At 31.8% G+C, this 14550-nt stretch overlaps 1 protein-coding gene across 1 annotated transcript; it reads right to left on the reverse strand.

Moving 5' to 3' along the window:
* Positions 1 to 3719: 3719 nt before the first annotated feature.
* Positions 3720 to 10754, reverse strand: LOC120275516 (non-lysosomal glucosylceramidase). Its single transcript, XM_039282125.1, is given in 20 exon segments — positions 3720 to 3995; positions 3997 to 4045; positions 4215 to 5122; positions 5124 to 5461; positions 5642 to 5703; positions 5934 to 6006; positions 6187 to 6254; positions 6465 to 6649; positions 6812 to 6953; positions 7518 to 7556; positions 7641 to 7696; positions 7798 to 7851; positions 7963 to 8066; positions 8158 to 8254; positions 8599 to 8676; positions 9195 to 9294; positions 9366 to 9442; positions 9584 to 9640; positions 9744 to 9854; positions 10107 to 10754. Coding segments are annotated over 20 exon segments (2847 nt in total). The 5' UTR covers positions 10188 to 10754; the 3' UTR covers positions 3720 to 3827.
* Positions 10755 to 14550: the final 3796 nt, after the last annotated feature.

Genomic DNA, 14550 nt, shown 5'->3' on the forward strand with positions numbered 1-14550 from the left:
CACATGCTCTGTCTCGACAACAAAATCGACTACAGCTCATTTGAAGATGGAGTACACTTGACCAATCGATGGAAATCAACTTCATTTTCTATTGGAGAAACCGATTTATATATTTCGGGTATGATAAACTTCACCCAGACTACCACAAATGAGTTGCCATAATAAACACCGCGAATGGTCAGACCGATAACAACGAAGAGATTCTCATCAGTATACGGGAAAACCCAAGCGTAACTAAAAGTCGAACAACTCAAATGAGGAGAACAACAAGATGTAATGCAACTCCCAGACATTGTCTATCGGAAACCAAGCGAAAAGCCCTCGAAAAGGTTGAACATGATGTGATTTTGGCACTCCCCACCATTTTCAAGGCCAAAAATGGGATTTCACAACATGGACCCATTTGAAGTGAACGGTATGGGGTAAAAAGGAAGTTAAACACTAACGAAAGGGCTGTCCGGGGTGTGTAAAAGTAGGATGGGGTTTTTGGAAAGTTTTGAAAATTACGATGGGTAAACAGTAATTTTCCCTCATTATTATTATTATTTAATAATAAATAATAATAATAACATAGATTTTTTCGTAACTATGAAAAATTATAAATTTTTTTTTTAATTTTCTCTAAATTAATGTATGCGTGTATGTATTAGCGTCTAGGAAGCGTAATTTATGAATAAAATTTTTGAATATTAAAAAAAACAAATATAGGAATAAATAAAATTATTTTGAATTCCCTCTTATTAATGTTTAATTAGGATGATAATTATTCATCAAGAAAATTGTTGCTAATTAAGATTAGCAAGCAATAAATACTAAATTATTCACTTAATTAGCAATACAACAACAATGGATTCTGTTATCATAAAATATGCAGATGCCACCATTGAATTTTTCATCTTTGCACTCTTCATCACACTTTTTCTCTTCATTGCACAATCCAATGCATATTTCTCCATTTACTTCCTCAACTGCAAAGATATATATATATATATATTAGATTTAAAACAGTAATAAAAAAAAGCCAAAAATAACTTTCAGGATGTCTGCTGGTGTTTTTTAATTCTTAATTGTCACATTCCCATAGACTCGATTTCATAATAATTACGATGAAACCGATGTGAGCTTATCTTTATCCGTTGGATTACCTCAATTTAATAATTTTTATAACAAAAGACATCAATTTTTAAGGTAATTCCCAACCTATCTTTATATTATATAATAAATAAACAATAAAATTTATAAACCAACCTATGACTAGGAATTAGCCACGTCTTGATTCTGTAGTAATAATCACATACCCGAGTTCACTGGATTATTTTTCAGCTATACATAAGAATTAAAATTGTCTTTAAAACTTCTAAAATCTAAAAAAAAAAAAAGATTTATGATAAGACACTTCTACCCTCCTTTGTTAAAACTATTTACTCCTATTAAGAATAGCAAAATTGAAAAAAAAATAATAATTAATCCTTATAGAATTTTGAAAAAGTGAAACAAAATTTTTTTTTGGAATACTGTTTGCTTTTATTCGAAAAATAATTTGTGAAAAATAAAATAATTATACATATATATATATATATATATATATATATATGAAAAAAATAGAATAATATAATCATACCATAGTGAGCTGAGAAGATGAAAGCCATGTAGAAGAAGACAAGCATGACTTGCTTCATGGACACAACTCTTTACAATAATTTTTTATTATCAATTTTCAAATTTAAATGAATAAATGGTTGTGAATTTGCCTTCTTTTTATAGTCAATACAGCACAAAATTAAAGTTAAATAAAACTCTAAAAAATCACTTAATTAAATGCAATGTATATAGTTTATAAATTTTAAATTTCATCTAGATTGTAAAAATAATAAAAAAATATCCATTGAATTATTATTCGGCAAAAGTGACAACAAAATCCAATAAATTTAGAAGTAATTTATTTTCCATATCATTTTATATCCAAGAAAAAACACAATCAAAATCCCAAAAATCAAGTATTTTCTTAATTAAATGCTATATATATATATAATATCTAAATCTCAACACAATTATTCACTGAATTAATATAATTACTCATTAAATCACAAAAAATCAGACAAATTTAAACATAATCTATTGCCAATATAATCTGCTTTAATTGCATTCAAATAGTTTATAAACACCATACCATCCCATCTCTCCTTCAAGAACATCCTCACAAAAATATATATATATATATATATATATATACCAGTAGATTTATTAATAATAGAGATTTTCAAACAAATAAAAATTATTAAACATGTTTTATACACATATATATACACACACATAGGTTTTTTTTTTTGCATGCTGTCTAAAAATGACATTTGCTTTCATTCTTCTACAAATGATTCCTATTTACTTATATACTTCCAAATTTAAAAAAAAATCTTAACTAATTTTACCCTCTTCTCTTCATTCATTTTCGTAAAAAAAATCCATATATTTTATATTTTTAAATAAAATTTAGAAGTCAAATCTTAACCAAAAAATTATATAAGCAAATTAAAATATTTTCTACAAATATATAAAACCAATAAATATTAGAGTACTTTAATAATTACTCACTTTTACAAATTTTTCTGTTTTTTTAACATGGACAAACCATTATACACTCTATTTAGCCTTCAAGCATGCATTAAGAGGAAGATCTAAATCTCCTTTTACAGCATGAGTTAAATACTTTAACCACTCGATTATTATGAGCGTAGCCATAAATTTTAAAATATAATAAATTATTTTTTATATTTAACTTTATTATATATATATATATATATATATATATATATATATATATGAAGAGGACCGATAATCTAGGGGCGTCCACAACAACTGCTAGATGATGATCTAATAGTTATTGTTTTATTATAAAGCTAACCTTGGAGGTGGGGTTAGCATCACTAACCCACCTTTGTGATTAGAAATGAGATCAGTGATTTAATGGCTGTTGTGGGGACGTCCGTAGATTTATTTATCTAACTCTCCATTTACAGCATAAGTTAAATATTTTAACCGCTCGGTTATTATGAGCGTAGCCATAAATTTTAAAATATAATAAATCATTTTTTTATATTTAAATTTATTATATATATATATACATATATGAAGAGGACTGGTAATCTAGTGGCGTCCACAACAACTGCTAGATGATGATCTAACAGTTATTGTTTTATTATAAAGTTAACCTTGGAGGTGGGGTTAGCATCACTAACCCACCTCTGGAGTTAGAAATGAGATCAATGATTTAATGGTTGCTGTGGGGGCATCCGTAGATTTATTTTCTGAAGACGTCGCAAAAAACATATTGTGATATATTAATGATTTAGTTGAAAGTGTAACAATGCAATATTTATCAGGTGAAGCCAAGGATAAGAAGCTGAATACACCATATGAATTCTGCCAAGGACTGTGCAGTAATGACTCAGAATGCATACAAACATGCACAACAAGAGGGTACCATGGAGGCCTATGCACAAAACCAGATCCAATGTACCGAGTATATTTTTGTTGTTGTGCCAAATGATTTCTAACTTTCCAAATAATCTCATGAAATTTCATGATATGCCGAATGTTATCAATAATTCGATAAACCGATTAACATAATTGTCCGCTTTGACTCATCCCTGCAGTAAAAACTATACAATGTTAACCGTTACGGAAAAAAATAAAAAGAACAAAAGAACTCCAAACCCGGGTTTTTCTTCAAAGGGTTAATGGAGGCGAAAGAAAAGGTTAGGTAAAGACTACTGAGAATTAATCAGCAGTCGCAGTGGAAAAAAACAGTATTACTAAAGCAACTGCTCTTAGGGTGCGATTTTTCGTACTCCGGTTTCATTTAGAGCTCTTAAGGCGAACGGTGAATCATATATCCTATCCATCATGTTTATTTTCGGAGCTTCGAGTATTGCCTTGGGAGGTGACAATGCCCATTGCATTGCCCAGATTGCGAGAGGACGCATATAAATCAAGGAGCCGATAATGCCCATCTGTTGTCCATCCCTCCGGAGTTTGAAACCAGTACCTGCAAATTCATAAGAACACCACCAAGAACTTCAATTGAATGTATACACAAATAAATGTAAACCAACTTTTAAGGCAATCTTCGCATTCAGAACATATTTCAAAGTATTCGGTCAAAGAAAAATGTGATAAGAGTTGAGTAAAGGATGATAGAGAAAAGTGAAACTCACCCGAATCCTTCTTCAGACCAGCCTGAGGTAAAAATACCTTCAGCAGTAGTAAATGCCTGATGCTCCATCCCAGCAAGAAGCATGTTGGCGGCGACACTATAGGTCACGCCCGTCCAAATCTCCCGGGATTGCATGCAGGACTCATCAACCTTTCCGTTAGGATGCATTCCGTTGACGGCTCCCATTCGTCCTCCTTTCACTTTCATTACATTGAACTCGAATATCTTTTGAAGAGTGCTTCGGACTTTAGACTCATCAAAAAGTGAGGGCAACCCGGAGGATGCCACATACCATTGCCCTGCTAGCTGATCTGCCTGAATAGATCGACTGTTGCTGCTTGTCCCACTATCATAATTAAAGTATGAACCATTCCATAGTTTGGTTTCGAATACAGCTTTGGCTTTGAGGAATTTAATCTTACATTTTTCAGCATAGGCATGATCTCCGAGTCGTTGACCCATAGCTGCGGCAGCTTGAAGTGCAGCAAGCCATAGACATCCACAATAAGCACTGATCCCATGAACCGTCCAAGCATCATAGGTTTGATCAGGGAAACCATCATTCTCAATGAGACCATCTTCATCTTGATCAAACTGTTCCATGTAATCGATAGCAGCACAAACTGCCGGCCAAACTTCCCGTCCGAAAGACATGTCACCAGTGGCAGCAAAATCTCTATATATTTGAAGGACAAACTTCGGGTTAAGATCCTTCCATCGACTTGTATCGTGAATATTGTATGCATTCATTTCTTGCCAAGGATCATGTGTTCCTAAGTCATGAGGAACGGCGCCTCTCACTTTCCGAATACCCCACCTACCATCAGCGAGGAACTTAACTTTTCTTCTATCCTCATACAACACAGCTCTTGCAAAATCACGCTGGATGGACAATTCAATTTTGGGGAAAGAGATCGAGAAGGGCAAATGATGCGTAGAAGTGCACATCATATGTGCACCACATGATATACTCCACTCCTTCCAAGTACAAGAACTTCCCGACATTTTCATCACCAGACGGTGGATTAAGAAAAGGATGGTAGTCCTGAGTTAATGTCGACCTATTGTTTCGAAAAGAGGTACTGTAGGGACTCTTTCATCATCATTTTCTACACTATATGCAGTGGCATGCCCTGCAACTAGATCCAAACGGCTATTTTTTGTTGATCCCTGATCTTCCATCTTTCTTGGTTGATTTATGATGCGAGCCGTTGTTTGATCTATCCTCCGCGGCTGGTGGTTCACCATCTGCATTGACATATAACAAATTATCATTCCCAGTAGGAAAAAATCATAAATAATTTTTCAGAAGAAATCTTGATGTGATAATACAATATGCGAGTTGCTGTCATTTAGTTTTGTCACATAGAAGCACTAAAAACAGAATATATTGAGACAAAACAGGTGGTTTGACAAATCTAACAATACCTGTCCAAATTGTTCCGCCCGCAACCAGAAAGTAAAGCTCATTGAAAAGAGTAAACTTGTACCTGCAACCATTTCAGTGGCATAAGAACCAATATACTCAAATCTGTAAAATTAAATTTTTCTTCACAAGAAATATAATTTTATATCATTATAAATGTCTCTAAAGTTTCTGATAAGAAATAAGAGAAGCCTCAAAATATTCACCATGCATATTGATATGTTTTAAGGTTACAAGAATGACTTTAGCTAACAAGGGCAAACATCTTATTAGATTTTGAAGCAATGAAATTACCACTCTGGAAGGTTTTCATTCTTGAGTATAGGATTTTGCCATTTCTCAATCTCTTCTTCCCACCACTTATATCCTGAAAATAAATCATTGATATAAGTAAGTTTAAAGATTGACAATGCACATATTATATTCAACATGAGATCCAAAAAAATAAAAAAGAAGTCAAACAAAAGTTTATTAAGGATTTATGGCTTCAAATGCAAAATAAAATTGTAAAATATCACTGTAACAAAGATGCCACAAAAATACATACTCATCAATGCATCATGTGCCAGATTAATAGCTGAACTTTCAGAAGTTCCATAAAATTTTGTGTATCTCCTGCAAAAATGGGAATAGAGAATCTGAGCTTACTAGGGTTCAAAATATGAAGTATAAAAGGAAAAATAATAAAACAAGTGCTAGCTTGAAATTTGAATTTGACAGAAGTTTGGTTTGCAGTGCATCCCTATGAGGGGGCGGCATATGTAAAGAGAGGTCATAAGACAAACACTGCATTTTAGTGTTCAACATCTATGATATAGAAACTACCTGTGATAAGTGCATCCCTTCTGAAACTTTACTTTAGGTGAAGACCAGGCCAAAGCAAACGCAACAGTGCACCTTCCATGAGGTTCAACCCAAGCAGAGGCTGAAACTGCCGCGCAGAGTGTCTCGCCAGGCAAAGATGGCATACTACACCCAGCATTAAAATTTGCACGATCAAATTGCCCATCCTAAAAGGATTACAACAAATTAGTTCAAGTACCAAAGAAAAACAAGTTATGGACTCTAAAGCAGGTGATGTTTCAGGAAAATTTGCAGAATAGTTAGGACTACACAGATTTCTGCTGGATAAAATGAAACAAAAACACACGTAAAATATTAAAATCAGTTACCTGCACCATAGTGTTCCACATATCACTTGCAGTAACAGAAGTTTCTCCAGACATCCCAAAACAGGGTAATACTGTCACATTAACATTCTGGGTTTCACATGCAGCGATAGCAAAAGTAACAGGAGGATTATCTTTGGCAGTCCTACATAATTCCAGCCAAGCATGGTTACTTTGGGGAAGACATATCAGCAGGGCAAGTACAGTGATGAAGCATAATAACAAAAACCCAAATTAAAATGTTTCTTGTGACAAAAACTAAACAAAATGTGGGACTTCCAATGCACCAGACACATCTGCTTCAAAGTTTTGATTTGGCTCAAGAACTCAGATTATCACCCTCAGGTTCTGCTCTCAAAGGTCAACTTTTTCTTATTTTTCAGGACAGAATTCATTGTCCATGTTCAAGCCCAAAATTTGTTTTGCTTGGGCTCAGCTTAAGACAATGATTTTAAATCAATCCAGTATAATCCTAAAATAACTAGGCTGATGCTTCTATGCACCTGAAACCAGCCCAGTCAAAGCCTAATTACATGAAGAAAAAGGTCAAGCTTTTCAGGTGTAAATCACAGAAAGCAAAACGCATCCAGCACATTCTCTATTTGATGGGGAAGACGGGAGCCTATTGGGCATTCCGTCCCATTGGTAACCTATGAAAATTCTAACAGCCAACCATCAAAATAGAGCAGTCAAGGGTCAACAAACTTACTTGTGATGTAGAAGCACCCCATACACTCCATCTTCTCCACTGCATAAAAAATATGAAAAAAAATCAGAAATGCAACAATACAAAAGCTAATTGAGTCCAAAAAATTGCAGCACGAGAACTGACATGAATGGCTCATTGACATGATCTCCAGTTTGGTGTGAGACTCCTCCAATGGAATTCTGACCAACAAAAAAAAATGGCAAGGAAAAAAATAATTGCGACAGAAGGAACTTCTATAAAGATGTATATGAAAAGAAGTTGGAATAGAAGTTACACATACCGCCCAGGTAAACAACAAGCTGACTTTTGCCCTTTCCCTCCCAGTATTTACTAGCTACAGAAGAGGATCCTAATTCGGTGTGAGTACAAACTCAACTAAAGAAATGTTGAACTTCAAAGAAAAGAGTTCTAGAGTAAACACAATATCCAGATTTAACATACATACAGTGTAAACAAAGACACAAGTGGGAAGACTGCTCTCCTTGTAATCATGAGGTATGAATGGTGATATTTGACGACATGAAATTTTCAGCTCTGGGTCCGGTTCACCTAGAAAAATAAAACAGTAGCCATGTGGGTGTCATCAATAAGCTCATGAAAGTCTCTGCATGTATAACAGACAAAATACTGGGAAAAATACCATCATAGATAGTCCATGCCCTTGGAAACAAAGCATGGTAAGTGGAATGCTGGCCACTTAAATTCCAATCCCAAGAAGATATGCCCTTATCACCAAACTTTCCTGAAAATAAAACAAGCAAAGATTTATATAGTTACTGTCTTTGTATTAATGGAGACACAAATTATTTGTAAGAGCAATTGTAGTAAATCATACAAAACAAGCAGTATGAAGGGAACTCATAAGTCGGAGGAGCAGTTCTAAACATTTGGCAGCATGATTTTAAAAATTGAAAGGATGAAGCACATCCAACTTAGGTTCAAAAAACTTCAAATAAAAAACAAACAAAACGACTCAAAATTCACTAATAGACAGTTGGGCTGGTTTCTTTCAGACTAAAAAAATAGCCAAACTATCCATAGCAAATTAAAATTATAGATTGATAAGAAATAACATAGATGCCTACTTTATCCCTTCATGATGGCCAGGTGCTAAAACAGACGAATATTTTTTGTTTCCTCCATCTCGAGATATGAAAATCTGCACCATAATAGAAATTATAAAGTCCATCAGTGAGTTGCCAATCGTTATACAATGTGTAAAATAATGTGATGCTTATATCATGCACTACATCACTCTGTTATGATAGTCCAAATCACTTTCAACAAGAAAAAGACATCAGCATCATAGAATGCATATAGTAAATGTAACCCAAGATGCACAAATGGTAAACTATGACAGCATATATACCAACAACAAATCAAACCTAGATTAACCACATCAGTGTGCCCTGGTTCATAAAATGGAAGGTTATCTCATAACGGTTCCATTACTTCATCATGAGGGAAAAAGCTAAAAAATTTGATAGAGTATGGATAGCAAATATTCAATATCAAACCTCCATACCCAGGTCCCCACAATATCAATGAAGACTACTACCCCTCATACTGCCATCTATGCAATGCATTAACAATAGAGGAATAACCTTGACAAGACTTATACCACTTACAGAGTGGAGCAAGTAATAACTTATCAAAAGATAAAGTGATGGAAATTACCGAGAATTGGTTTGCCATAACAGGTGACATTTCGCACAAACCAGGAATAATTTGCCAATGCTTAAACTCCCCTCTAAACCCTCTAGATATGCTGCCACTTCTGCAAAAGGATTACTTGAATCACTAAAACACCAACTGTAGCAATTAAAAGTTTCAAAAGCAGTATATTACCCCATTCCTCCAAGAGGAACTCCTTGTGAGGCTGAGGGTTTGCATCTTTCCCGAGTGAAAGGATCAATGGGTGCTTTCTGAAAGGAAAACAAATCGTCAATATTCAATTGTGCAACAAGAAATCAAGTCCCAGCATTCTGATGTACATTTTGTAACTAGAATGTAAGGGACATACGATTATATGAGATTAAGATAATGAAGAAAAATAAGTAGATTACCCTGCCATAAGAAGCTTCTTCCCTGACATATGACCACAGCCGAACTCCGAGACCCAACTGAATATCCAAAGAGAAAGGTGGATTCATTGATTAAAGAAAAACCTCACAATCTCAAAACAAGCGCCACACATTAGTTGCAGTTTGAGATAAGCTTATGTACCATTCTCATCGCCTCCATAAACGTCACACTAAATTCTTTCAGTCTGTTAGCATGACTGTTCAGCCTCCTTCTCCATGCCTGCTCTGGTGGAGCAGCACCATCAAAGTCCAACTACAACAATGCACCAAAATAAACATCATAAAAGAATTTCAAGTTTCAACATTCCAGATCAAAAGATTCATCCAACTAGTTCAGAAATCTAAATATTGAAACAAGAATCAAAAAGTCATAATATGAACTGAATTGGAAAAATCCATATGCAAAATTTCAACTGTGTCTTACAACCAATCATGGACCAAATTCACAACCAACATATCACGGTGATCAAAGTTCTAAAGTTCAAGAGAACCAAAGAAGACTCACCAACTGCAACGTGGCCCTGCTAACATATTCATCCGGAGGCCATGAATGCTTTCTACAGTGAAACAAGGAGCTGCTCACCATTCTTCTTCCTACTATTACTAATACAAACACTACAAAACCAAAATCCTCTGCTTCTTATGCCCTCCAACAATCGCTCAAGAGAACATCAAATTCCTTCTTTACAACTCCTAAAAAAGGCGACTTTGACCGTTTTTCCTCCGAGTTCGGATCAAATCAAAAAAACTAACCTCCGACTCCAATTCATATACACACAAACTCCAATCCACACCCCAAAAAAACAAAATAAGACAAAGAAGCAAGGATCTCGCTTCACAAAAGATCATCTAAACCACGAAAACCTCAATCGTGGACCGAAAATCACTACGAATCACTACGAAACAAGCAAGCAAACCCCTTCAACAATGCAAAACATCAAAAAGCATCAACCCGGCATCAAACTCGACTAGAAGAGCAAGAAATGGATCGATTTTGGCACAAAAACAAGGACAAAAGAGCGCAAATCTCGGAAACCGCAGGATCTCCGCAACGTCGATGACCTCGTGTCGATCCGTGGATCCGCCAGGGTTTCCACACTGCTGAGGTTGGTTCCAATTAATCAAAACTCGAAACTTTTAAGAGAAAGAGAGAGAGAGAGAGAGAGGAACAAGGTGGAAAAAGGCGACACCTTTTTGTTTTTCTAACTCTACCAAAACTCGTTTCCCATTTCAGTGTGGGAAACGCAACAATAAAAGGGAAACGAATTTTCCGACTAAATAATTTTTTTTTAAAATAAAAAAATTTAGAAAAAAAATTTTTTGCTGATTTGTTTGATTATTATCCAATATATATATGTGTGTGGAGGAATATATATTTTAAAAAAATTAAAAATTAAATTTATATTTGTATTTTTTTCTTATTAATATATTTTAAAACTTTAATTATTTAGCACTGTAGTAATAGTCTTAAAAAATTAAAAAAATTAAAAAAATTTAATGGTTAACAATGTAATAATAAAATTATGTGTATTTGAGCTGGTTTATTCACATTATAAAAGAATAATATATAATATAACAAATTATAAAATATAAAAAAAAACATGTGATATCTTATTTATATTTTGGATCGAATAGAATATAAACTCAAAAGTGAGTTTAAATTTAAATAAAAATAAATATATTGAATACAAAATATTCTAACAAACCTCAAACTCGCATCTTGTTCTCGGCATGCAATTTTAATGTAATTGTTATTCGATTCTATATATGTTTAGTTTTAATTTATAATTAATTATTTATCAAAAATTTCTAATTAAGTCTTAAGATATATTTTTTATAAAAAAATATATTGTTTGCTTTTTCTCCTTGTAAAAGTACATAATTACTACTATACCCTCATAAAATCCCATATATATTATTGAAAAATATGAGAAATAAAGTACAACTCTTGTCCTTGCAGAATGATTTTATTTACTTATATATCTTTATAATTGAAAGTCAATTCACAAATTTTATTAAAATATAAATTTTTTTTATTTATATCCTATTTTTATTTCCCCAAATAAATGAAATAAAAACCAACCAATAGTTTAGTTTCTTAATAATATTTTTTAATTAAAAGCAAATAAAAGTCATATATATATATAATTTCTCATTTTTGAGCCGCACATAAGAAAAAAATTAAAAAAATTAAAAAAATTAAAAAGGGACCACCATAAAAAAAAAAAAGGGGAATCATACATTGAGTTTGTTTGATTGTCTCATTGTTTGTGAAGCAATCAAAATGGGACCAAAAATTTAGAATTATAAATTGGATCCTAAGTTGGTCCATGCTAATCCATTAAAGATGATATCATGTGGCACAACCATGAATCCAATCATTAAATACATTTACTTTTTATTTTTTTATTTTTTTGTGGACTCAATCTCCAATCCATGTCCACTTGATTTTTGATTAACCACCATATTCCTATCACAATATCCACTCTTTAATTTTATAAATAAAATTTTCTATTTTTCTAGTCTTATTTATTTATTTATTTTTGTGTGTGTGTATTTTCACTGTAATTTCCAAAAATAACTCAGCCGTACACTCTCATCCATGATCCATGAGTTTTTTTTTTATGATTTTTATTTTTTATTTTTTTTGGTGCAGAACCCTGTAAAAACAATATTTATTTATATACTTTAAAAATCATTTTTATTTACTTATATCAACATATTTTCTGGCCAAAAATCAATTAAAAAATATAAAAAGGACTAGACAATTATTTAATTCATTTATTTAGGGGGAAAAATAAAGATTAATGTACTTTTTTCATAAAATTAATAAATTAATTTTAAATTATAAACATATATAACCAAATAAAATATTATATATATATATATATATATATATATTTATTTATTTATTTATTTATAAGAGTATTAGCAATAACCCAACTTTTATAAGGTTATGCAAGGAAGTTTTTTTTTAAAATATACCTTTCTTCATAAAAGAAAATTGACAACATTTCTATTATTATTATTATTATTATTATTATTATTATTATATGTCTATTTGTTTGTGATGAAAGAAAAGAGTAAATTAAAGTTTGGAATCAAAGCTTTCCTTCGTTTCCAACCAAGATTTGGGAGTAAAAGTGAAGACTAATATAAAATCATTGGAAGTCCCCTCCTTCAAACGTATGAATTAAACATTTAATTAATTATTTATTATTATTTTGTTCTTTTCAACAAAATGTGGACAAGCCCACAAGCCAAAGCCAATGGTAGTTCAATGACATTATTACCAACCAGTGGTGAGCAAGGCATAAGATCGAATCTCTACATCAAAGTATTATAGCAGACTAGCTACTATAGCAATATTATAGTAGTATGATTTATTAATATTAGCTGGGCCCAGGTATTGTTCACAAATGTTGTTTAAATGGATTTGATAGATCCCCTGTGAGAGGTGTTGTAGTTTTCCCTTTTAGAGTTATACATGACAGGAATAAGTCTTTTATTTATTATCTTCTTTAAATCCTCCCAATTGCTAATTATCTTGATATGCATCGAGATAAAAAATCTTTGTAAACTGAGTTATTTTTATAGAATGTCTCTTTAAAGTGAAGTCGAATTCAATCCAATTGGAGAAGGATTTAAGGTGTATAAATAATTTTTATTTTCACTGGAGACTAGGAATCGAGAGACTTTTCAAAGGACCCATTTTATCACTATACATAAGAACCATGATTCCAACAGTAGAAATTAGTAATGACATAATAGAAGTAAGTGGATCGATCAAGTATCCGAACTCTAAGGAAAAATCATTATTGATGGTCCAAGAACATAGATGCCCAAAAATGTGTTTGAGCTATTTACAAAAAAAACATGATCTACCACTTATTACCATAATCACAACATCAAAAAATCAAGTGTCTGATGATATGATCTGTGAAAAAAGATATCTAAATAACTTGCTTTCTCGGAAAAGAGAAGAACTCCATGTAGAAAGAGATATGATGTCAATATATCAAGAGGTGATTGCGCGCAATTAATCAATCAATAATTTATTTATATTAATTTGTTTATTTAATGTTATATTAAACTAAGTAAAACCATACAATGTACGGAATATTAAGAAAGATGAGATTCATTCAACTATAGTTTCCCAGAGGTAGGATTGGAAAATGGGGAAACGCGTTTCCCCACGTTAGAGTTGCTGTTCCGTTTGGAAGTCGCTGTTGGCTGCTCTTTAAATTTTTTTAAAAAATTTTAAATTAATTAATTAATTAATTGGAGTAAAAATTGTTGTGTTTGATTAAATGGTGGGGACAGCCTGCCGCCACCGCCATTGACATTGTCACCATTTCTTTATATTATATTATATATATATATATATATATATTAATAACTAATAAATAAATAAATAAATAAAAGAATTATAACGTGAAGGTGAATTTATTACAAAGTTATCTTGGTCCAGTATGTTGGCTATTTTACCTTTTTTTTTTTATAACAAATTTTTTAAATTGAAGAAATGTATGTACTTCTTCAACTTGTTTGTTAATTGTTATCATTTATATAGTTTAGTTAATTTTATTTTAAAATATTTTCAATGTGTAATTGTAGTGATTTTACTTATATAATTACTTTTATTAATTATAAAAAAAATATCAAATAAACACTTAGGACTATTATGTGTAATTCATCAGATGCAAGGTTAAAGATTAATAAATATTTAAATCTTAATTTTTTGAAGCTAAAACAAATAATGTAGGTTTAAACTATTTTTAAATCTTATTTATTGATTCATTCTATTTGAAGTATTCGAAATTTTGTTTGGGGGTTTATCATTTTTAATTTCTTATTTATTTATCTATCTATAATATTAAGCATACAAAATTATCAACTTTTTAAAATAAAAAAAAAAATTACTTCCTTATTTTCTAATTGAATTTTTT

The sequence above is a fragment of the Dioscorea cayenensis genome, chromosome 14, assembly GCF_009730915.1.
Source record: "Dioscorea cayenensis subsp. rotundata cultivar TDr96_F1 chromosome 14, TDr96_F1_v2_PseudoChromosome.rev07_lg8_w22 25.fasta, whole genome shotgun sequence".
Classification (NCBI taxonomy): domain Eukaryota; kingdom Viridiplantae; phylum Streptophyta; class Magnoliopsida; order Dioscoreales; family Dioscoreaceae; genus Dioscorea; species Dioscorea cayenensis.